General features: G+C 34.1%; 1 protein-coding gene across 5 annotated transcripts in view; it reads left to right on the top strand.

The window, feature by feature from the left end:
• The window catches only part of LOC101900861 (probable serine/threonine-protein kinase DDB_G0282963), a 100719-nt gene extending 75475 nt beyond the window's left edge, over positions 1–25244 (top strand). The window contains exons 10-16 of one of the 5 annotated variants that reach the window (XM_005186956.4): positions 8683–9118; positions 9436–9456; positions 12993–13160; positions 17125–17265; positions 17351–17388; positions 23358–23382; positions 24275–24418. In XM_005186956.4, coding sequence (XP_005187013.1) covers positions 8683–9118; positions 9436–9456; positions 12993–13160; positions 17125–17265; positions 17351–17388; positions 23358–23382; positions 24275–24280 — 835 coding nt within the window. In that variant the 3' untranslated portion in view covers positions 24281–24418. Of the gene's footprint in view, positions 1–8682; positions 9119–9435; positions 9457–12992; positions 13161–17124; positions 17266–17350; positions 17389–23357; positions 23383–24274 lie in introns of all 5 variants that reach the window. The other 4 variants (XM_005186957.4, XM_005186952.4, XM_005186951.4 and 1 more) reach the window with 4 other exon arrangements.
• The last annotated feature ends 998 nt before the right edge of the window (positions 25245–26242 follow it).

Raw genomic sequence — 26242 nt, 5'->3', positions numbered from 1 at the left:
TGCGTCCATCTTTATACTAGGCCTTGCTTTAGTAGAAATACTGAGATGTGTAAAATTTAAAGAGAATTGAATGTTCAATTCCCCTTTTATGACGTTGTGGTTATTAAAAAATTTAACCCTTAGTGAGAAGGTACCAGATGTCTACGATTTTCACAACAGATCTTGTGATAGAAATATTGAGATGTGCGGGGTTTGAATAGAATCGGCTGTTCGTTTTATGACGTTTTGCCCAATCAAAATTTTAAACCGTTGTGTGGGAGGTACCTGGAGGTATGAATGAAATTTGAAGAAAATTGGCCTTTTATTTCACATTTTATGAGTGTTGTAATTATTCCAAATTTTGACCCTACGTGGGGGATGTCCTTGATGGAGTGAGTCGATATTTTCCATTTTCTCCCCTGACCTAGCACTGATTAAAATATTGCGATTTGAAAAGTCTTCTCAAAACTGGCCGATCCTTTCTCTTTCTATGTGTGTAAATTATTTTCTTTGAAAATGCTGACTATTTGTGGAGGAGGTCCCAGAAGGAGTGGACTAATGATGTCCATCTTCGAACTCGATCTAAGTTTGACAATAATATTGTGATGTACCAAGTTTGGACCAAATCGAATAGTCCCTTCGAGAGTTATCTTGCGCACCAGCTAGACAGACAGACGGACACCCCTATATCGACTTCAAATTTCATGAAACGGATTTGGTCTGAAGAGACCTAAGGTCTAAAACCGTTATTTCGATAAGGCACGTTTCGGCCGTATCAAATAATGTATCAAAAACAATAATCAATTAAGTCAGACGATATATAATTGCATAAGAAGAGTGACTGATTCCCTGGTTAATGCGCAGAAAAACGGCTGGGACTAGAATTTTTAAATATTGATGGGAAGTTGAACTGTGAGACGGGGTTTTTGGAAGTACATAATAAAATAATAAAAAGGTGATTGACTGATTCCCTGGTTAATGCCCAGTGACTGATTCCCTGGTTAATGCCCAGAAAAACGGCTGGGACTAGAATTTTTAAATATTGATGGGAAGTTGAGCTGTGAGACGGGGTTTTTGGAAGTACATAATAAAATAATAAAATGTAGTAAGCACTGTGTTTTTGAACTTAAATCCTATTTCTTTAGAGCTGGCATCTATTGATAGGGGATGTTATATTAAGTGTTGTTCGTGGAAATTCGTGAGAAAACGAAGCTATAATTACTAAATATTATACTATTAAAGCCAGAACTTCTAACATTAATATTTAACGTTGTCAAAGCACAAATTCTTAGTGAACCTTGTTTTCAAAACCCATACCAATATGCACTCAATGCGAAGTAGAAGAGCTAAAGTTTTTAAAATAATATGGGGCGACTTATGGTGTGGGAGTATGTGTGGATATTTGTATTAAAAAACCAGTAAAGAAAGTCCTAAAGTCGCGCGGGGCCGATTTTATGATACCCTACACCACTTTGCTAATTTAGTTGAGCTCCACTTAATAATTAAAAGTTTTTATGAGAGAATTCAATCATACACGCTATGATTATAATTATAATTTAAAATTCAAAGGACTAAATATGCCGAAGCATTTGTATCTTTTAAATTCGGACTTGTATTGCCCATTTGGTGCGAAATTAATTTGAAATCGGATAAAAATATATATGGGAACTATATCCAAATCCGAACCGATCTCGATAAAATTTGGCAAAGATATTTCTGAGCTGTATTTGATATATTTCCCTGAATATCGTTGTTACGGAGTGCATATTACGGCTGTGGGTAACAAATACAATAAATCGAACAATATATATGGGAGCTATAACTATATCTGAACCGATCTTCACCAAATTTGGCATACTACCTTCTAGACTAAATTCGGTCGTAGACGTTAGACGTTTGGTGCACAATAAATGGTAAATCGGACGAAGTTATATATGGGAGCTATATCCAAATCTGAACCGATCTCGATAAAATTTAGCAAAGGTATTTCTGAGCTGCATTTGATATATTTCCCAAATATTGTTGTTAACAAATCGGATGAACAATATATATGGGAGCTATAGCTATATCTGAACCGATTTCGATAAAATTTGGAATACTTATTTTCAGGCCTACATTGGTTGTATGTGCAAAATTCCATACTATTCGGGCTGATATTACACGTTTGGTGCACAATAAAAGGCAAATCGGACGAAGATATATATGGGAGCTATATCTAAATTTTTACCGATTATCTCCTATTTCAATACGGTTCGTCCTTGGGCCAAACAAATGTTGTTTGCAAAATTTCATCTCAATCGGATAATAAATGCGACCTGCATTTTGTTCGCAAGAATACATGGACAGACGGACGGACTGACATGCATAAATCAACTCAGAAAGTGATTCTATGCAGATCATCAAAAGGAACTATGGGTCTATCTCGTTTCCTTTTGCCTGTTACAAACAAATGCACAAAGACATAATACCCTGACCACCTTGTGGTGTAGGGTATAAAAAATACTAAGTAATGAAAAATTTTGGAAAACAGTTTTCTGACGTCGTTACGATTTTTTTCGAAACTCGATTTAAGGTACCAAATAGTACTGAATCGAAGATTTTGAGCTGCAATTCTAAATTGTGACATGAGGGTCTCTGATGGTGTGAAAGAACGAGAGAAATAGGCATTTTCGAAATTCATTCACGAATAGCACAGCAATGACCAAAAAATGTTATGGCAATGTTATTCAGCGATCGGTAACAGCTATAGCATGAAATGTTCTATGAAATCACTCCTCATGCTGATAGGTGGTAGTATGGGGGTTTAATTTTAGGAAAAAATAAAGTTAAAGTTAGGATTGTGTACTATGTGTAAGAACTGTACTAAATTGTACTTAATTTTGGAAGTTTTTACTATAACTTGACAAAAAGTACTAAATTGGGTATATAGTGTGGGAAGGGAGCTCAAAAGTTGGTATTAGGACTTCTGTGAGTTTGAAGCATTTAAATTGATTGGTTGAGATACGTAGCATTTAGTGTACGAAAAGTACTAAGCAGTATTCAGATTGGTATAGAATGCAAGAATAGAGCTGGGCATATAAGTTTGATTATGTGGGTTTATATGGATGAATTTTGGTATAAGGGTAACAGTGGATGTGGTGGTGGTCATGTTAGCCAATACAAAGTATATATTTTGGATCAGCGTAAAATTCTAAGTCGATTTATCGATGTCCGCCTGTCAGTTGCAATAGAGGGCTAAAAATATGCACACATGTGTATTTTCCAGCAGGTAGGTTAAGATCGTAAACGGGCCATATAGGTCCACGTTTTCGTATACCCCCCATAAACGGTACGACCCAATATTTGGCATTTTGATGAATTTATCTACATTATTTACAGGAATTGTTTCTAATTTCGTATTTGAAATTCGTAATGGGTACTACATTCTATGACAGAAAGTTATTACTACAGATCCATATCTTCGTATAGCCCCCATACAAAGATACCTCCCTATTTGGATGATTTTAGCAACATAATCTACCGGAATTTTTTCAAATTTCGTATTCAAAGGTCTCAATGGGTACTACATCCTATGAAATAAAAATAGTTTATGCAGCAAAGCATATAACGGCAACGGTACCTCCATTTTTTTTGGTATTTTGATGATACTAGAGACAATATTCACCGGAATTGTTTCGTATTTGTAGTTCCGAATCGGTACTACAGCCTATGACAGATAATTACTTACGCAGGTCTACGTCTTCGTATAGCTCCCATGTAACGGTTTCATTTAAGCATATTTTCCGAGAGATTTTTTTTTGAAAAATTTAAAGTTCTCTTAAAGTATTAAAAGAAAAATGTATAACGGGTGTTTAGAGATGCACAAATAGTTTCCATTTTAACTAACGTAGTAGGGAGCGTTTGCTAATATCTCGAGTACCCGGTATGGTCCAAACATGGTCCATGGTACCATTTATATAAAACTAAAGTCAGGAGCGAACATGAAAAATATTGGCTGTTACTTCTCGTAACTTCACCCAAACTTTGGGTAATAACAACTCTCCTAATATTTTGTTTTCAAACTTAACATATTCGAAATAGGCAACATTAAATTTAGCACAAAGATGTGAGTTGTTAGTTCCCTCTGGTAGCTTTCCCACAAAGGTTCCAAGTTTTTAATAATCGTTCATTAAATGCGAAATTGTTTCCCAGTTTTCTTCAAACTTCGCACATTGCACATTTATCTGTCCGAACACAAACCGAAATTTCCTAACTTGTTAAAATCCTCCTTTTTATTTACGTACAAAGAAAAAATCCTGTATCCTATGAGAAAGAACAAAAACTAATGGCCAAGGATACACCTTAAATATGTTCATATTTTATTATAAGATTTAAGCAATAAAGTAGGATTACCGCTGGCCTCGAAATCATATCGCTTAAGTATGTAATAATTCAAAACAGTAAAATGGGAAGTTGGTAGATTTCAACAAATAGACATACTGACTTTAGATAAGCTATGACTTTGTGGTGAACAAGAAGACGCTGATAACGAATATATACGAATATTTATGGGGTCTCCTACGAATATTTGAAGACATTATAAAATAATGACAAATTTAATAAATTCATTTCCACAAAAAAAAATTGGTAATGATAGTAGATTCTTGCAGGTTCCATAATTTGAGTTTTAAAATATCACGAAAATCATTACTCTAAACATACACTAGGTAACCCTGTAACCATGAGAATGACAGAACCAGACCAAAACTATCACCATAACTTACAAATACTCGTAGACCAAAACAAAAAAATAGATTTGGAGTATGAGTTTGCGCATGTCATGATTGTGTCATACTTTCATGACACACTGACAACGAAAACATGGACAACAAAACGAAAAAGGATGGTAACATGACGTTAGTCAAAAATGAACAGCTTTAGTTAGAGTACAAAGAAACCAAGTAAAATCTGAATATTTCTCGCATAAAATAAAATCGAACAACAATAAAACACTTCAATATGTCATGTACAACAATTACTACAACAAATATTGTGGAAAATAGTTCGCAAGAAAAAGTGTGTGATGTCTCACTGAATACTGCTAGACGAGTACGCACCGATTTGAAAACCTCACAAAATGTTTATTTGGCCAAATCATATGGACCAACACGTTCAAGGACGTCATCGTCAATTGCTATAAAAACGAGGCAACATCATCCGGCAGGAGACCAACTGCAACAACACCAACGTAAACATTCGCCTTATCTTGCAAGACAACACCAACAACAATCGTCACATGACAATATTTATTTTCAAACCTTAAGTAGTCCAAAAAATTCCCCAAATAAATTGTACAAAAGCAATGCAACAACCTCTGCCAATGTGGTGACGTTAGCCTCGTCGTCATCGTCATCGGCAAGAAATGTACGCAGTACGACTGCATCTAGCTCTGCTGCACACAATGCAACTACAACAACATCGAATGTACCAACAACTGTTGCTAGCACGCGAAGATATTTGAGACGAAGCAATTTCATACTGACTGCTGCCAAACATGTTGTCGATGATTCACGTATTCTGTCCACCAGTGCACCGCACGAAGGTTCATCATACCTTAGGTCTATTATCTGCATCCTGTTTTATACATACACATACATACAGACCCAAAGGAAATGTGGTTATTTTAGAATGACAACAGTGGATATTGGTTATTAGCAATGTTTGTACAGATACAAACTATTAAATTTAGCTATCAATTTGTTACCCTCCACCATTCTATGGAGGGTAAATTAACTTTGTCATTCCGTTTGTAAATCCTCGCAATATTTATAATAGACCCTACAAAGTATATATATTCTGGATCAGTGATGTAAATAGCGATGTCGGTCGGTCTGTCGGTCCGTCTTTCGAACGAATTGAGATAGAAGGCTAAAATTTTGCATACATGCATAGTTTACCAGTATGCAGGTTAAGTTCGTAAATGGGCTCTGTCGGTCCACGTTTTCGTGTAGCCCCCATATAACGGTACCTCCCGATATTCCGTATTTTTATGATTTGCGTGACATTATTCGCCGGAATTGTAACAAATTTCGTATTGGGAGATCCTAATGGTTACTACAACCTATGGAAAAAAATTTCGTATGCAGGTCCACGTCTTCGTATAGCCTCTATATAACGGTACCTCCCGATATTCGGTATTTTCATGATTTGTTGGTATTAGAGAATACCAGGTAGCAACATACTTCCCCGTAATCCTAATACCATTGCAAAGGAGTTGTCGGTCAATGCTTCTTAATGAAATCATATCCTAATCTGAACCGATTTCAATATAATTTGACAAAATTTACTTTTACACTAAATTCCGTCACACCTTCCATATTTCATTGAAATTGGAGGTACATACCGTGTTTGGTGCATCAAATATGTGGCCGAGAATATAAATATATGGGATCTATATCAAAATCTTAACCGATTTCTAATTAATTTGCCAAAATTATTATTGTAACCAGATTTCGCCACACATTCTAAATTTCATTGGAATCGGACATACATATCGACCGAAATATATATATATGGGAGCTATATCCAAACCTCAACCTATTTCAATATACTTTGCAAATTTTTTTGGTACCAAATTTAATTTCTCTGTCCGAGTTTTATTGGAATCGGACATACATATCGCGTTGGGTGCAACAAATATATAAAATCGGCCGAAAATGTATATGAGAGCTATATCCAAATCTGAATATAATTTGACAAAATTATTTTTGTTCAAATTTAGTCACTCATGCCGAATTTCATTGGAACCGGATCGTGTTTTGTGACTCAAATATGTGAAATCGAACGAAAATATATATGGGATCTGTATTCAAATCTAACCCGATTTCAATATAACTTGACAAATTCATTTTCTAATCAAATCCCGTCACACATTCCAAATTTCAATGGAATCGAACATGGTGTTTGGTGCATCAAATAAACGAAAATATATATGGGAGCCATATCCAAATCTGTGCCGATTTCAATATACTTTGATAAACACACTTTTTAGACAAGTTCCATTACAAATTCCAAATTGCGTACGCGGCGTCTTTAATGCATCAAATACTTGAAAGCGGCCGAAAATATCTCCCATACATACTTTCGGCCGCTTTCAAATCTGAACTGATTTCTATATAATTTGGCAAATTTATTCTTGTTCCAAATTCCGTTACCGATCAAGAGATATGTGCATATAAAATCTCAATTTTTGGGAGGTACCTCCGATTCTGACCCTATATCTCCAGATCCAAGTGGAATTTCAAAAATTTATATAGCCTATGTTAATTTCAGCCGATGTTGTACTATACTTGAAATTTTCAGGAAAATCTGTTCAGAGGTTATCGAGTCCATAAATTACAAACATACAAACATTTTCCTCTTTTACAGACATAGATTAATTGAAACTCAAGAAGAATATATAGGGCTACAGTTTCGTTCGTAACTCATCGAAATAACCCTTACAAATAATTTACACATGTCCATCTGCGGTCATCAGTCTAACTGTTTAATGGGATCGATATAGATTTGGCAACAGAATTGGCTAATGTTTGGAATTTGGGGTTTGCCTTGAGTTCTTCTATTCTGCAAAAAAAAAAGATAAAATCGGTCCTTCATTTGGGAATTGCTCTCCTTCAACGGTTCAACCCGATTTAAGATATATTAAAAATGTTTTCGAACTCAAACGGCTAAAACTTGGTATTAGGTTTACCTCAAGTCGGTAAAATAAATTTTGAATTCAATACATCTTTTGGTATATGTAACTGTGATCGTCGGTATTATTGTTTCTATATGTCAGATTTTTCGGCGGTATTGTTTCAAATTTGGTATTTTGAATTCGTAGTGGGTATTACATCCCATGGCAGAAAGCTGCTTATACATGCCAACATCTTCTCATGGCTTCCATGCGATATTTGATATTGTGACGATTTAAGCCAAAAATTCTGGTATTTGAAGTTTAAAATGAAACTCGATTTTATATTGAAATGGTTTGGCGAAGAACGAAGCTTATTGAAATTTGTGAGAATCGGTCCAAATTAAGATACAGCTCTCATATCTATCTTCGTCCGAATGTACGACCGAATACATCTTAGAAAAAATATTTCTATAAATATACCCGGTAAAATTAGTTACACAGATTAACGTCTTTCTGGTTCTTCTTTTGATTATAATAAAAAAAGCGTCAAAATGCCAAATTTTGGGAGGCACCTTCACAGGAAAACTTAAACCTTTATAGACATCTTTCTGTCCGAGATTCTGTTATCCACGTCTAACTTCAAATACCAACATTTAAATAAATTGCTTAAAAATGTGGCTGCAATCATACAAATTCCGAATATTGGGATGTACCGTGTATAGGGTGGATGTACAGGAGCGTGAACCTATACACCACATTTTTAATTGGATAAGAATTTCAGACATAATATGCATATGACCAAAACTTAAACCATATAGTTCGATCCCCTCGAAATTTCGAGTGATTACCTTAGGACCCGATCATGTCCATGGATAACAAATGGAATGGGGGTGGTGGGTATAAAGACCCTCTTTAAAAAAAACGCCTCCTTATTCAGATATAAAATATGCCATTTTCAACCAATATCTACTGTTATAACCTGCATCGTCTTCCCACAGTAATAAAAAAAAAATTCTTATAATTTTCCTCTCTTTTTTCTCGTTTTCCAGTGCTCACTTGCCTGCACGTGCAACCCGTTTATTGAATCGTTCTCGCATGCAGCAACACTGTACCTTGAACAACGATAACGATTCCGACAGCACAAGATCTCCATTAAGTTCGCGACGTCACCATAACACGGCCACATCGTCACGTAATTCCACAGTATCATCGGTGGCCAACAACTACAATAATCAGGGCAACAACAGCAGTGGTAACAATACGGCCAGCTCATCGCTGCAGCGTAGACATCAGAAGCAGAAACAGCATCAACATCATCATCCAGCATCGTCATCTTCATCGGCCGCCTACCATCAGCATCAACGCGATACGCACAGTTCGTCGGACGATCTCATGTTGTATGATAAATCGTTTAGGAATGCTATGATCCAAGATGTGCTGCAGTTCAAGAAGCAATTGTTACGTTTGCGCAAAATACTGCAGGAGGTATGTACATAGTAGTGATGTGTGTTCTGCAAGACCCATGGAATTCCCGTGGGAATGACTGGTTGTTTAAGTTTTTTTTTTAATTTTTTGTTTGTTTTTTTCCTTGTTTTTTGAATAATTGCTTCTTTTCTATATCATTTTTTTATGTACACTCATATGGTTTACTTGGTATCGCACATTATGATCGCCTCAACATTAAATAACGCAAAAAATACCTGCACAAAAACGCACAAACTTTGCAACTTCTTGTCATGCACACTTTCTGTGTATTTAATCGTTTTCTGGATCTTATGTTCTTTTTTGTTCGTTGTTTCAAGAATGAAAATTGTTTGACGAGGGTAGGTTTATAAAATTGATCATTTATAGACCATATGCATTCATTTGATGTTAAATCTTGAAAAAAAATATTTTAAAAAAATATAATAAAATATTAAAAAATATTTTAAATATATGATTTTGACAGGGGTTATGGAAGTTTATATTTTGGATATAAAGTAAATAAGGGTTCGAAAGCTAAAGAGTCAAATCTAGTAGACGCTATTATGAAGCATGATCATTTAGGGACATCAAAAGAGACTGAGAGTGGAGCCCAAACATTAAAAAATATAAATATTTGAGATACAAACAAATGTGTTTTATACGAAGTCTAATCAAAAAAAAAGAATTCATGTAGAGACTCTATATCGGTGCCGTGTAAGGGGGTATTTCCCCCCAAAAAATTATTTTGTCATAATCATGTTAAAAATAACTACCCCATATTGGGCCGATCAGTATGTCCGATTCTTACATAGGACATATTAATTGATAGAAGGGAGAACATTCTTTTTCGGGATATTGCCGGACAGATGGTCCTAGATACTTTGCAACCGGTTTCTAAGTGCCATTTTCTAACAGCTTTTAGGAAGAGAGCCTTTTTTATAACCTTCACTGGAGGGTATATTAACTTTGTCATTCTATTTGTAACTCCTCGAAATATTCATAATAGACCCTACAAAGTATATATATTCTGGATCAGCGTAAAATTCTAAGACGATCTAGCGATGTGAGTCTGTCTGTTGTAATCACGCTATCTTTCGAACGAATTGAAATTTTGTATACATGCATAGTTTACAAGTAGACAGGTTAAGTTCGTAAAAGGGCCATGTCGGTCCACGTTTTCGTATAGCCCCCATATAACGGTACCTCCCGATATTCGGTATTTTCAAGATTTTAGCGACGTTATTTACCGGAATTATTTAAAGTTTCCTATTTGAAGTTCGTAATGTGTACTACAGCTTATGACAAAAATTTTTGTATGCAGGTCCAAGTCTTGGTATAGCCTCCATATAACGGTACCTCCCAATATTCGGTATTTTGATGATTTCAGCAATATTATTCACCGGAAGATCTTAATAGTGTATTTTCATGATTTTTGCTACATTATTCACCGTAATTGTAACAAATTTCGTATTTGAAGTTCGTAATGGGCACTACAGCCTTTGACAAAAAATTTCGTATTAGGGACCACGTCTTTATATGGGACTTTCATTTAAGTGGTAGTTTTCGGATTTTTTTTAATTTTTCAATTTCCTTCGAAATGGTGGAGGGTATTAAAAGTTCGGCCCGGCCGAACTTAGCTGCTTTTTTACTTGTTCGTAGTGCTTTCTTGCAGTCAAGAATGGCCTAAAGACGCTATAATTGTCATTTATTTTATTTTATTCATTTAGGGATTCTGTGTGTATTTTCAGACTATCCAGAGGAGAATCAATAAAGCTGACCCAAGATTTACGTTAAGCCTTCTATAACTATTTTTTTTACTTCTTGCAGTCAGCCTTATATGCATTCCAATCAATGCTAAGTACCTCCTTGTTATTTTACGAAGAATAGCAAGGTTTTTATTCCACCAAACCGGCTGGGATATTATCTTAGTGTAGATAATTGGCCAAGATTTCCCATAGCTTAAAAGTAGAACATTTTTGATATCATTCACAGCTCTCTCAACATTGATTGTCATTGATTCATTGCAAACCTCCAGGATTTATTTTTATAGCCCAAAACGAGATAGACCCAAAGTTACTTTTGAGGATCCTCATAGAATCACTTTCTGAATCGATTTATGGATGTCTTTCCTTCTGTCGGTCCATGTATTATTCTGAACCATATGTATTGGGCGCCATATGTATTATATTAATCCACATACGATGCATTTCGGCAGATCCGACTGATTTCAATCTAGAAGCACTTACTTCGATATTCTAATATTATTATTAAGAACAAAGCAGCTAAGAACAAAGCAGCTAAGAACAAAGCAGCTACCATTTGAACAGAACTAGCAGAATGTAAAACTGTCAGGAAAAGTCAAAAGTCGGGTGGGCCGACTATATGATACCCTACACCACTGTGCATATTTAGTAGAGCTCCCGTAGCAAAAGAATTTATTTCAAGTAGATCATACCATTAACATTTGGCTTAAGAGCAGTTATAGTTTGCTATAGAGTGCTTGATATCACTCCGAGAAGGATTATATTAAAAAAAAATATATATCGGAGCCGAGTTGTAAAAATGGAAAGGTATGTCCCGAAATTCACTCCATTTGGGCTGATATTAGCCATTATTCCCACAATAAACCTGAAATCTGCTTAAGGATATATATCTTGGCCGTTCTCGATGAAATTTGGCAAAGCTATTTCCGAGCTTTATAAGATATCTGGTACCAAATATCATTGTTGTCGAATGCATATTACAGATGTGAGGGACTTAAACACCGAATCGGATGAAACATATATATGGGAGCTATAGCTATATCTGAACCGATTTACACTAAATGTGAAATACTGATTTATATGATGATTTCAGTCGTAATTGCCAAGATTCGGTCCATTTGGGCTGATATTAGCCATCTGGTGCACAATAAACCTGATATTGGATAAAGATATATATGGGAGCTATATCCTTATCTGAACCCGGTATCGGCTATTGTATAGGGTTCGCCCTTGTTTGCAGAAATTTATCTCAATCGGATAATAAATTCGACATGCATGTTGTTCACAAGAATACATGGACGGACAGACGGTCTGACATGAATAAATAGACTCAGAAAGTGGTTCTATAAATATCCTCAAAAATAACTATGGGTCTATCTCGCTTCCTTCTCCCTGTTACAAACAAATGCACAAAGACGTGCTGTAGGGTATAACAAGTTTCCGCACATCTGAAAGTTTTTCTAAGATTTATAGAATTGGTTAAATTTTTCTATGGCATATTCTCAAAGTTTATGTATTGGATAATATTTTCTTACAGATTTTCAGAGAGCAAGATATATGTCCAATCACAAGTCATGGACCTTTCTTGAAAAATTTTACAAGGGTGGGTATAAATACCATTATTAACTCCGTGTGACAGATTGCGGAAATTCCCTTAAGAAACAAGTGAGAAGAACCTTCAAAATACCTCTAAGTTTTTAAATGGGAGATTGAGAACTCAAAACATAGTGAGAGTATTACTAGAGCAAAACTTTAACCACATTATGCAATGTTTGCGAGAAGGCCAGATATCTTTATAGGTACTCGAAATGCAAAAAAAAAAAAAAGGATAGTGACGTTGCATGGGCCAATATCTAAGAATTCCTGGCTAACAATTATTATCAACAGTAATCAAGCGGTGTACGAAACCGTCCCTATGAATTGTTAAACTGTTAAAAATCACTTAATTTAATTTTATTTGTATACAACTCTTTCGAAATAAACAAAATACTTTTTTAGCTCTTTTTTACAAGATTTAACATGGAATAAATGCTTAAAGTTTATTTAATTTATTTTGGTTAATTTATTTATATAATTTTTAATATCAATATCATAATAACATCTGTAATTTATTGTTGATGTCACACTTACAGACCGAAACTCTCAATCCATTCGAGAATGATAATGGACAACTATTCACATCCTGTGGCTTGGACAGCAAATTGTTGGACGACATCGATTTGGCCAGCCTAACATCATCGACCACAGATGACCCGGTGCAGGAACTCTCGGATCTACGAAGACAGGTGGTTTACCTTCAGGTATTTGCACGTTATTTGGTATTTAGTTTTCTGTTGCTTAATTTTGACTGCCAACACGTTGAGTTTATGTGTTTTTTGAAAACCTACTTATTTCAATTCGACCAATAATTTATATAAATATCCCACAAAAAAAGAAAAAAAAAACAATTGAAGCCAATCAATAACAATATCATAACAAATCAAAGGTTAGTTTTCTATGACAGAAGTCTTTAGTTGCTGTTACAAAACGTTGTGTGTATTTTCAGTTTGGCAAGGTAACATTTTGTTATATATAGAGTACATATTTTAAATTGAACACAATTAATTGAAATTATTGGCGAACATTGATATTGTGTTTGAAAAAAAAAAAAAAAATTAGGAAACCAAAAACGAGAACCAAATTCGAATGTAGTTTTTTTTTTTTTGTAAAGCATGTTCCCTATACATAAATAAATATATTTAAACTTTTAAAATATTTTCAAACCTTTTTCTTACAAGTTTATATTTTTAAATGGCGTTTTAGATAAACTTATTTTGTGGCTTCTTGTTTATTAGTTTTTTTTTCTTATTATAAAATGTATTCGTATGAAATCAGAAGAAAAAAAATCCTTATCATTTAGAAGTTTTTCTTTTATGAATTAACCTCCTCAAGTCACATCATATCGAATAAGACATACTTTTCGGACAAAGAGTAATAACTGGGACATTACTCAAGGTTCCTATAATTATCACAATTGTTAAGGTTGCATCGAATTTTGTTTTCCCCATGTGCCTTATCTCCCAAAAATACCTAATCGAAATAACAGATTGAAATCCGTGTCAGGACATTTGAAGTTGTCTTTCTGTGTCTCTGCTGTATCCGCTTTGGTCCGAACTTAGTACATCGCAATATTATAATCAAACTTAGATCGAATTCGAAGTCAAATAATATCGACCGTTTCCTTCTCTTAACTCTGTAATAAATGTTCAAGATTTTCAAAAATCAAATATCTTTTAAAAAGTGAAGGGAGCATCGGAAAAGGCTGGACCTAAGAACATCGTAATATTTGTATGAGAAAATAGACAAAATCTGCTTAATCTGTCTCCCTCTTGAAGGGGTAAACAATTTACTTATCAAAACTGTCATGAAATGCAGAAATACACCGATTGCTCTTGAATTTCTCCAGGAAAAGGATAATTTCTCCAGGATAGGAACGGTATGAAATTCAGAATTTCATATAAGGCGAATGGAGTCCAAGACTACGAACAAAGTTTGCACAGCGTCATATTTGTATAAAATTTAGTTCAGGTGGAAAAATTTAAAATATCGGTCCACTTTTTCTGGTTGTACCTACAACGGGACACAATTTTTAATTGTCATAAAATGTGAAAACGTTACGGATTTTTTTCCAAACTTCGCAAATTAAAATGTTTCAGTTAAGTGTATCCCCTCTGCTATAAACGGACAACACTTTGAAATATCCTAAATCACAAAATGGAATTTCTGAACTGATCTAATATTCAATATTTCAATCAAATTTTCATAAGGCTCAAAACGGAAAACATATTCCAATTTCTTTCGCTACGCCCCCTAAAAATGTCATGGATCACGTATTTCGTTTTGTATTGACATATTCGCCTGGAATGTCATAGGCTGAAGGTTTATATCACAGCTTATATTAGTTCAATTTTACTCGCGAGTAAAAAGAATTCGCTAGCGAAAATGCTCGTAGAGTACCTGTTTTAGAGGAATTGTACCCTCTATACTTTTGTTTTATAGGACAGCACTCGAGAGTATTCTTCCTTGGGATTCAAAATGTTCGAAAAAGAGTAAGAGTTTACTCTAAGAGTGTGTGAGTAGAAGATCGACTTCGAGAGAATACTCGGTCTTAATCGAATGGTAAAGAAAAAGAGAGCATTCTCGATCATTTTTTTTCTTGTTCGCGGGAGTACTCCCGCTCGAATTCGAGTAGAGAATGAAGCTCGTCTTCACATTTCGGAGCTCTTACTTATATCTGTCGGCAAACCGGCATATACTTTCCAACTTTCTAGTTGAGTTTCAGAATCTGCAATATAAAAGGTCTACAAACTAACTTTTTTTTTGGAAAATTCAGAAAAAAGGACTATTTAATATTTTTTCAAAATCCTTTTCATATCCTCAACCAAATGGCTACATAGGGTATATATCATTTGGTACGGCCAAAACGAAATTTTCGAAAAAATATTTTACTGCACAGAAAAAGCAAGGATAATCGGATTTTGCCCTAACCTTGCAAATCTTAATATTTGTATCAGTTCTTGGTCAGGTGCGAAAATGGTCCACTGCAATATGTACGTCCCACACAGAGGGTCAAAATTTCGAATAATTATAATTTATATAAAATGTGTTGTAAGAGTCCGATTTTTTTCAAATTACATACATCACAATATTTTTATTAACCCAAGGTCTGGTTTAAAGATGGAATATATTGGTTCACTCTTTCTGGTACCACCCCCAACAAAGGGTCACAACTTTGAATATCCAAGAAGCTAATAAAACTCCAAAATTACATCCGATCCCATTCAGACTTGGCACATCTTAATATTTCTATCAACACAAGATCTGCCATAAAGATGGTCGCACTATTCCCTCTGGTACCTCACCCACAGAGGGTCAAAGTTTTGAATAGCCACAGCGATTATAAAATCTGAAATAAGTATCCGGTTCACTTTATATTTCACTCATCCCATTATTGCTACTAACACAAGATCTGTTGTGAAGATGGGATATATTGGTCCACTCTTTCTGGAACCTCCCCACGCAGGGCCATGAAGATCATAAAACGCGAAATGGTACAGTTCAATATTTTCATTAACCTGAGATCTTTCACACATCCCACTATTTTTTGTGTTAGATTTGTTATAAATCGGACCATTTCTTCTGGTACCTCCCTCACATAGGCTTCAAGATTTTAAAAAAACAAAACGCTCAAAGAAAGCGAAATAAACATCCAACTTTCTTCAAAATGCACACATCCAAACATTTTTGAATACGCAAGATCTGTTGTGAAGATTATAAATATCTGCCAACCCCTTCTGGTACCTCCACCACAAAGCGTCACAATTTTCAAAACTTTTACCAGCCATATCTTGCGAAATAAGTCAGCGATTCTGTAGAAATTGCTATATCTAAATATATCTCTCAACCAGAAACCTGAGATGAATATGGAATTTATGATTTCGCATAAAATTTTACATAAATATTCGATTTTCTTGTAATTTTGCCCACACCAACATTTTTATCTGTATTTGATGAAGTATGCAAATGGAATACTTCGGTCTGGTACCTCACGCACATTTTAACATTGGGAGTGGGAGTCTGGGATCGAGTGGGATTTGCTCAATTTCGAGTAACATAGTTTTTTTTCTATTCTTAAAAATTATACACAAAAGTTTGTATTAGCCAGGATATCGGTATGAATTTTGAAGAATGAAATGTGTGTTTTCAGTACTGGAACCTTGTAAATTTATGGAGTGATACACTAAGAGCCGGGGAACAACTTCTAAAACTATTAAAAAAACAATTGATGAATCAGTTTGATCGATTTTGTATATTTTTGAAACAGAAAATAGAAATTTTGAAATTTTAATTGCCTATAAATACACAAATACCAACACATACATAGAATGTATAGTAAATCCGTTTATATTTAATTTATAGATTCAATTTAAGAAAAATTATATATATTCATACATTATACAAATGTAGCATAAACCTATGGAAGACATACACTTGCTCACCGTTAATGTTGGACAATTGAATATATTAAAAAAATAAAAATATATTATCTTTTTAATTTACCTCTACCAATCCACTTTCTTCTTCTACCATACATACCAAGTTCATTGAAATTGATAACAGCTAATTTGAAGTAATAAATATTTTATTGTTTTTTTTTTTCTCAATCATTGCACATTATTCCGCCATATTCGGATCATTAAACTGTTAAACATGGATCGGCAACAGGGTCAAGTTGATGATCGTGATCGCACAATACGTTTGCAGAAAAATCTCATTGAACAGCTGGAGGCGGAAAAACATAAAACGGCTCCAACTAGTGTTGAAGCGCCAAAGGAATGTGTTACCACGGCAACTCAAACTGAAAGGGTATGTGTATCTGTGTGTGTGTGTGTGTTTGTATGGAATTATTTTATTTAATTGAGAAAACGAAATCTAATCTTTTTCTTTGCAGACTCGTCCTTTGTCGATTGGCATGGAGGGTTTATCGAGGTAATATGGATAGTCTTTTAATATTTGTTAGTTAATTATTTAGTTTTTTATCCTGGTTTAATTTTTTCATTATTTCTTAAATTATAAAACTTAGCTTTATCAGTTCCTTCTTATTGATTTGATAAGCTCTCGGCTTGTGAACATGTAATCTGTACATATAAATTCACCAATTTTAATTTAAATACTTATCATTTGGAGTCATATTTCTTCGTACTCTATCCAATAGAATTACATTTAAAAAGGTCCATTTTTATTAAAAGATTTATCAGCCAACACCTTAAAATACCAATTTTTTTTTTGACTTGATCAGGTAAATGCTGATTTTTCTCCACTTTCTCTTTCCCCACAAATAAACAAACTATGTTCTTATAAAACAAAACGACAATAATGGGATTAAACCTGACTATATTTATAATAACAATTAAAAAACAAGTTAAAACCAGTAAAGATAGTCCTAAAGTCGGGCGGGGCCGATTTTATGATACCCAACACCACTTTGCTAATTTAGTTGAGCACCACTTAATAATTAAAAGTTTTTATGGGAGAATTCAATCATACACACTATGATTATAATTATAATTTAAAATTCAAAGGACTAAATATGCCGAAGCATCTGTATCTTTTAAATTCGGACTTGTATTGCCAATTTGGTGCGAAATTAATTTGAAATCGGATAAAAATATATATGGGAACTATATCCAAATCTGAACCGATATCGATAAAATTTGGCAAAGATATTTCTGAGCTGTATTTGATATATATTTTCCTGAATATCGTTGTTACGGAGTGCATATTACGGCTGTGGGTAACAAATACAATAAAACGGATGAACAATATATATGGGAGCTATAACTATATCTGAACCGATCTTCACCAAATTTGGCATGCCAGCTTCTAGACTAAATTCGGTCCAAAGTGCCAAATTCCATCCCATTTGGACAAATATTAGACGTTTGGTGCACAATATAAGGTAAATCGGACGAAGTTATATATGGGAGCTATATCCAAATCTGAACCGATCTCGATAAAATTTAGCACAGGTATTTCTGAGCTGCATTTGATATATTTCCCCAAATATTGTTGTTACAGAGTGCATATTACGGCTGCGGAGGAGCTATAGCTATATCTGAACCGATTTTGATAAAATTTGGCATACTTATTTTCAGGCCTAATTTGGTTGTTTGTGCAAAATTCCATACTATTCGGGCTGATATTACACGTTTGGTGCACAATAAAAGGCAAATCGGACGAAGATATATATGGGTGCTATATCTAAATTTGTACCGATTATCTCCAATGTCAATAGGGTTCGTCCTTGGGCCAAACAAATGTTGTTTGCAAAATTTCATCTCAATCGGATAATAAATGCGACCTGCATTTTGTTCACAAGAGTACATGGACAGACGGACGAACGGACGGACAGACGGACTGACATGCATAAACCAACTCAGAAAGTGATTCTATGCAGATCATCAAAAGGAACTATGGGTCTATCTCGTTTCCTTTTGTCTGTTACAAACAAATGCACAAAGACATAATACCCTGACCACCTTGTGGTGTAGGGTATAAACATTAAGTTCGGCCGGGCCAAACTTTTAATACCCTCCACAAAGAACATTAGAAGAAATGTGGCAAAAATCATTAAAATGCCGAATATCGGGAGGTACCGTTATATGAGGGCTATACCAAATCGTGGACCTACACATGCAATGTTTCGCTAAAGGAGCTAGAACCCATTATGACCTACAAATACCAATTTTCAGACAAATCCGTGAAAAAATGTGGCAAAAATCATCAAATTACCGAACATCGGGAGGTACCGTTATATGGGGGTTTTACCAAAACGTGGACCTATAATTACAATGACTCGCCACGCGAACTAGGACCCATTATGACCTACAAATACCAATTTTCAGACAAATCCGTAAAAAATTGTGGCATAAATCATCAAAATACCGAATATCGGGAGGTACCGTTATATGGGGACTATACCAGAACGTGGACCGATATATCTTATTTTCAATACCAACCATCCTAGACACAATACAAATTGTTTTGCTAAATTTTGGCGCTCTACGTCAAATAATGTGGGCTGTATCGTGATTTCAACAGACAAACGGACATCGTTAAATCGACTTAGAATTTTATGCTGATTATGAACATGTATACTTTATAGGGTCTACGGCGAATATTTAAGGATGTTACAAACGGAATGACAAAGTTAATATACCCTCCTTTCCAAGGTGGAGGGTATAATAAATATATAAATAAATAAACAAGTAAGCAAAGGCTATAGACGGCGGGGCCGGCCATGTGATACCCTACAACACTAAAATATGTTAGAAGCCCCATTATGTAAAAGTCCATTTTGGAAGATTTCGCTTTTGAAATTATGCCACGGAACACTGCCCAGATATTACCCTTAGCTTTTTGACCAGGGACATTTGCCCAATATTTACGCACTCCGTCGTGCAGGTAGTTGTTGTGGTCCATTTTACAGCTAATTATAATCCAATGGTCATCCAAAATGCCAGAATTCTTCCCTGTCCTTAACTCTCTGCTCAGGCGTGTCGATTGGCTTCAATTGTGTGATCAGGACATTTTTTCTGTTTTTGGTTCATTTGAACCCCTAAATATTTTGCAATTATCTCCAATCTTCTGTATCTCCAAATTTAGACTCATCTATATTATTTGCTTGTCTACAATGTTTGGCTATATTCTTCAACGAAATCAGCATAAAAAGCCAGAAGTTCGCCTTTAAGTGTATTTTGCATATCGCCTGTGGTAGAAAGGGAATGTTGGTATTTTTCCACCCAAGGTAGTGGTCCATTCTTCTCGCTGTCCTAACTTTAACTTCATGCGAGATTTTTGTCCTTTGGTTTCTATTTGTGACCTTCATAACGGCTGCAAAATCAGGAACATTTTTGGTTTTTGGTCCATTTCAACCCCCAAATATATTTTGCTGACACCTTTGAAAACAATAGCCCTAGCCCTTCTGATCATAACTCTAGCCTTGTGAAAATGTTCGTGAAGATCGGACGATAATTGCAATCTGTATATAATAACCCCTTCCTGCGTTGTAAGGTGAAAAAATATTACAAAACATACACTTCAATATTATAACTCAAATTAAAACAAGTAAGCAAAGGCTACAGTCGAGCGGGGCCGACCGTTGAATACCCTACAACACTATAATAAACGATACAGTTTATATAGGCGAGATACTCGAAAGAATTCCAGAAGATATTGTGACAAATAATAAAAGAAAACCATCAGGTTTCGTTCTCTAATTTTCGAATAGTAGCAACTTAAACTAATTTGCTTACTTCCAATTTATTGGTAGATGTTGCACTTAAATGGTCTTTCTAGATCTGGAACCAATATTTCCCAAAGACCTATAATCTCTCAGAAGTGGCAAAAGATTAACATTTATTATTGGTTTTTGACTGAAACGCATCTATATGAGATACAGACATTTGACTATATTCTTCAACGAAATAGTCAGAAGTGCGTCTTCCCTGTATTTTTGAATTCTCCAAAAAAGTCACTGGAATGGACATTTTCCTATTTTGTCTACAAAAGTTGGCAAACTCCTTCACACATTGAATATTTTTGGATGGCCATCCAAAACTGATTGGCTTTTGCAATGTCCGGTAACCCCCATAATTACGACCTGCTGATAATTTTGCAGTTTTTTGGTCCATTTCAACCCCTAAATATATGGCGATCATCTCCAAAAAGAATAGGCTTTTATTCTGACCCTCATCTTATCTCCATGCAAAATTTCGTAAGGATCGGGCCATAAATGCGATCTGTATATGATATCCTGATATCCTAACTACTTAGTTTTGTTAGCTATAGAAATATTACCAAATGTTTAATTCAAAATGAAAATATGTCAAAAATATGAAAAAATTGAAAAAATATGAGAAAATTTTACAAAATCAATATTTCATCTTTAGAGAGATATTTTTATGCGATTTTTTAGACGTTTTTTCTTTCCTGCCAATAGGCCATTCTGAATTAATGATAACTGTCGAAATCAGTTCAGCCGTTCTCGATATATAAGAGATTTTTCAAGCATATCTTCTTTGATAAACATATATCGCACATATTTTGTTATATATCCGTTTTGTTGGATGTTAACATCAATGTAAAGATCAGAAGTAACCTTATCATGGCTTTGTGATTTCGCCGAGATTTAAAATATTCGCGGTTTAATGAAAAATTTTGAATTTTTTCAACAAAAAAGATATGGTCTATTTTACCCGCTAAATATTATCCGATGACCACCTAAAGGGGTAGGCTTTTTGCCAGCCCTAAACTCTAGCTACATGCGAAATTCCGCGTCGATTGGTCTATAATTGCGACCTGTAGAGAAAGTGCAAAATCAGGAATTTTTTCAGTTTTTGGTCCATTTCAACCCCTAAATATTATGCGATCATCACCAAAAGAAATAGGGTTCTATTCTGACCCAAGCCCCACCTCCATTTTAAATTTCGTGAAGATCGGACCATAATTGCGACCTGTAGAGTGATTACAAATTAACATGGACAGACGGACAGACGGACAGACGGACGGACGGACATACATAGCTAGATCGACTCAGCTCGGCGAGATAGGAAGATCCATATATACTTTCCTATGTGGGAAATCAATATTTCGTGGTGTTACATAATTTTTGACCCAATCAAACTTATAATACCCCCAACTCATAGTGTTGTAGGGTATAAAAATCGCATGCGATAAAAAATATAAAAAAATCACAAAATAAAAAAACTGAAATAAAAAAACTATATTTGCATCATTGTTGTTATATTTTTGTGCGGATTTTTTTTTTTGGATCTTATTATTTTATGCCAACAGGGCATTCTGAATTGACAAAATTTGTCAAAATTGGCCCAGCCATTATTGTATATACACATTGCATATATTTCGCTATATATATTCAATATATTTACTATCGGCATCTATGAAACGGTCAGAATTGACCTTTTCATCTATTTGTGATTTCGCCAGGATTAAAAATATTCGCAGTTTAATGAAAAATTTGACATTTGTTTAACACTAATGTTATGGTCAATTTCACCCACTAAATATTTCCCGATGACCATCCAAATTGGAAGGCTTCTGCCAGCCCTAAGCTCTAGCCCCATGCTAACTTCCGCGTTGATTGGGCTATAATTGCGACCTGCAGAGCAACTGCAACATCAGGAAAAAATGCGGATCGGGCCGTAATTGCAAACTGTAGCGTGATTACAAATTAACAAGGGCAGACGGACGGACGGGCATACATAGCTAGATTGACTCAGCTCGGCGAGCTAGGAAGATCCATATTTACTTTCCTATTTGGGAAACCAATATTTCGAAGTGTTTCATAATTTTTGCCAACCAAGCTTATAATACCCCCAACCCATAGTGTTGTAGGGTATAAATATATAGTTAATTTCAACAGGTGAACAAATTCTTTAGGGCGCATCAGACTTGAGTACCGCTATTTTCTAAGAATTATGTAAAACATAATAAACGACTTACCAACTTCCATCCGATTTTCATAATCCAAAAAAAAAATATGCAAACCCACATTGTATACAAAGTTTAAATCATTTTGAAGATGCATGTTCACAGTTTAGCGAAGAGCTTAAAGTTTATGTAAATATTATTTATGCATCTGCATTTACTATATTACTTTATTTTGTTTATTAATTTGATATTTCTTTTGTTTAGTTTAATAACATTTCTTTTATTTTTTTTAGTATATTTCTTATTTATTTATTTCTATGCCTTGCAAATAAGTTATTACTTCTATATTTATATAACTGCTAACACTTAAACATTCTCTTTCCTCTATTTTTGGTTAAAAAAAAAAAACAAAACAATTATGTAAAACAATCGAAAAACTTTTAATCCATATAAAATTTATAACAAAACAAACTGACCGTAATCCTATCGAAACACACAAAACATAGACTACAACAATTTGGAGAACAAAAGGTATTCTACTGTGATTTTTTCTTGGCTGTAATATTGTTATGTGCAATTAACCTTATCTGTATACTACATCTAACCTATACGTGTACTCACAACTGTCCCTCATGATTAAATTAGATTAAGAACATTATTGTTATTAACTATAGACTTAACAGATTTGTGATAGCTTTAATTTATACCGTTGAACAACAATTGATTTGCGAGGCGAACAAAAGTTAATTGTATATTAAATAGAAATTTTAACATTTATTTAAACATGTATTAGTTATTATTAAATATATATTATGTTAGTTGTTCTCGATTGCTTCCAACCAGTATTCAATTTTTCGTTCCCATACATTCTTGGCAGCATATTTTAATAGGGGTCATGGACGAATCCGGGGAATGTGATTTGTTTTATTTTTTCGGAACAGTAGGATGTTTTATTTCAATGATTTTTTTATTACTATCAACTAGAATCCCATGTCAAATCAATTGTTGTTATTCAATATGCCTAAGCTTTAATAGTTCATATTGTACAGTTATTTGTCCTAATAATATACATTAACAACAACAACAACACAAACAAAAATCGTATTCATATGTATTTAAAAATTTTGATTGCATGCTGCAAATAAAATATAGAAATTTGAGGTAAATTTCCAATATTTTTATCTAATTGAATACATATTAACAAGATAATTAAATGTGTGTGTGTTTGTGTGCAATAAGAGAGCATGCAATTAAATGTATTAAGATTCCATTGCCCACTGTCATTTCCCCTTAAAAAAATAAGAGAAAACACCAAATCTTGTTGTATTAGTGTTTATTAATTATTGCAATGATGCAAAATGTATTAATAATAACAATTTTCTTCTTTTTTAATTTTTTTTTTGTCATTTCTATTTGAATTTAGAAGTAAGCCGGAATATACCAGTTATACAACATATTTTCCGGCCCTCAATGGCACAACGGTCATCCAGCAACAACATCATAATTCTGGGCAACAAAATCCTGGTAATATGACACAAAATAATAACAATAATAATCAAACTCGACGTCATACTGTTATTTCGACCACATTATCGAATTATAATCAACAAATGTTTTCACAACCAACCATTATGAATTCGAACAAAGTTCCAGAGCGTCGGGCATCGATTGCATGGGACAAACCAATTGCACCCTCATATAAACCTGTGAAAATTACTTTAATTGGCGATCCTTTGAAACAGTGGAGCAGTAGTGGCTGTGTCAATAAGTCACAACCAAAATGCGAAGAAGAAGAAGAAAATGTCAAGAATTGTAATAGTAGTAATGGCCAACAAAAACAGCGGGAGTATCATGAAAAACAGTATGAAGAAATAAGCAAAAACACCCTAATAAATGGGAAATGCAAAAGCGAAGACTGTCGTCCAGTAAATACTCATAGTTCTAAACCGTTACAGGATATTGTGAAAGCCAATGAATTGTTTAGCCAGACAACATCTGTGCCGCCTATTCAGCATCAGCTAAAATACCAGCAGCATCCGTATCATCAGCATCATAATCATGCACAGCAGCAGCATCATCATCATCATTCACATTCACATCATCACAATAATCATAAACCAACAGTTACTATAGTTTAGTTTTCAACAACAACAAGAACAACAATTATGATTATTCTAATTAAATGGACAACACTTATTGTTATTAAATCAACGCACACAATTATGAAAAAGAACTATATATTTTCGCATAAAAACTAAACACAGATTCTGGTATCTGTAACAACACACACACAAACAACAATAACAACAAGCATAATAGTAACAACCTGTTAATTCGCCTTTAAACAAACATGCAAAACCAAAAACCCCGTTATGTACAATATATAAATCCTACCCAAACTCTCATTAACCTTTTCTATCTTTAAAAAATGAATCTTTGCTAAAATGAAGAGAAAAACAAAACAACAATAACATTCATCGCCTTCATGAAAATAAAGAACAACAACAAAACTTCGACAAACATACAATATTTTTTCAAATCATAGCTGAAAGGTGGAAAAAACCAACGCAAATTCAGATATAAAACAAAGCAAATGCAAAAAGTATTATCAAAATTATTATTATATAAATAATTATTATATACAAAATATATACGGACATGCAAACATACATACAATACAAAAAAAAAAAGAAACTCTACTACTTAAGTATTACTAAATGTATACAGAGTGTTCCAAAAAGGTGTGGATGGAAATGAAGTGATTACCCAGAGAAAGACACATAACTTATTCTGTGAAAATTGAAAATGAAATCATTCAAAGAATGTCAAAGGGAGATTTTATAAAGAAAGATCAAAGTTTCCATTTCATGGTAGAAGAATCTAGCTCCTGGTTTGTTAAGCCATTTAATATTCCCTTTTGTGTGGATACCCAGCAAAAATCCCACTACGAAATATCGGATTTTCCCATTACCAAATAATTGAAAAATCAACCTTCATTTCATATTTTCATAACAAAAAAATCCTAGGTCCTGGTTTGCTAAGCCATTTAATATTCCATGTTGTCTGGATACCCAGCAAAAATCTTATTACCAAATAATGGATTTTTCCATTACTAAATAATGGATTAACTCATTACCAAATAAGTGAAAAATCAACCTTCATTTCATATTTTCATAGCAAAGAAATCTAGCTCCTGATCTGTTAAGTTCTTTTAAAATTCCCTGTTGTCTGGATAACCAACAAAAATCCCATTACCAAATAATGGGTTTTTCCATTACCAAATAATGGATTTTTTCATTACCAAATAATTGAAAAATTAACCTTCATTTCATATTTTCATAGTACAAGAATCTATCTCCTGGTTTGTTAAGCCATTCAATACTCCCTGTTG

The sequence above is a fragment of the Musca domestica genome, unplaced genomic scaffold (genome assembly GCF_030504385.1).
Source record: "Musca domestica strain aabys unplaced genomic scaffold, Musca_domestica.polishedcontigs.V.1.1 66, whole genome shotgun sequence".
NCBI classification, from domain to species: domain Eukaryota; kingdom Metazoa; phylum Arthropoda; class Insecta; order Diptera; family Muscidae; genus Musca; species Musca domestica.
The sequence above is the reverse complement of the archived record's forward strand: the minus strand, read 5'-3'. Positions and strand labels throughout refer to the sequence as shown.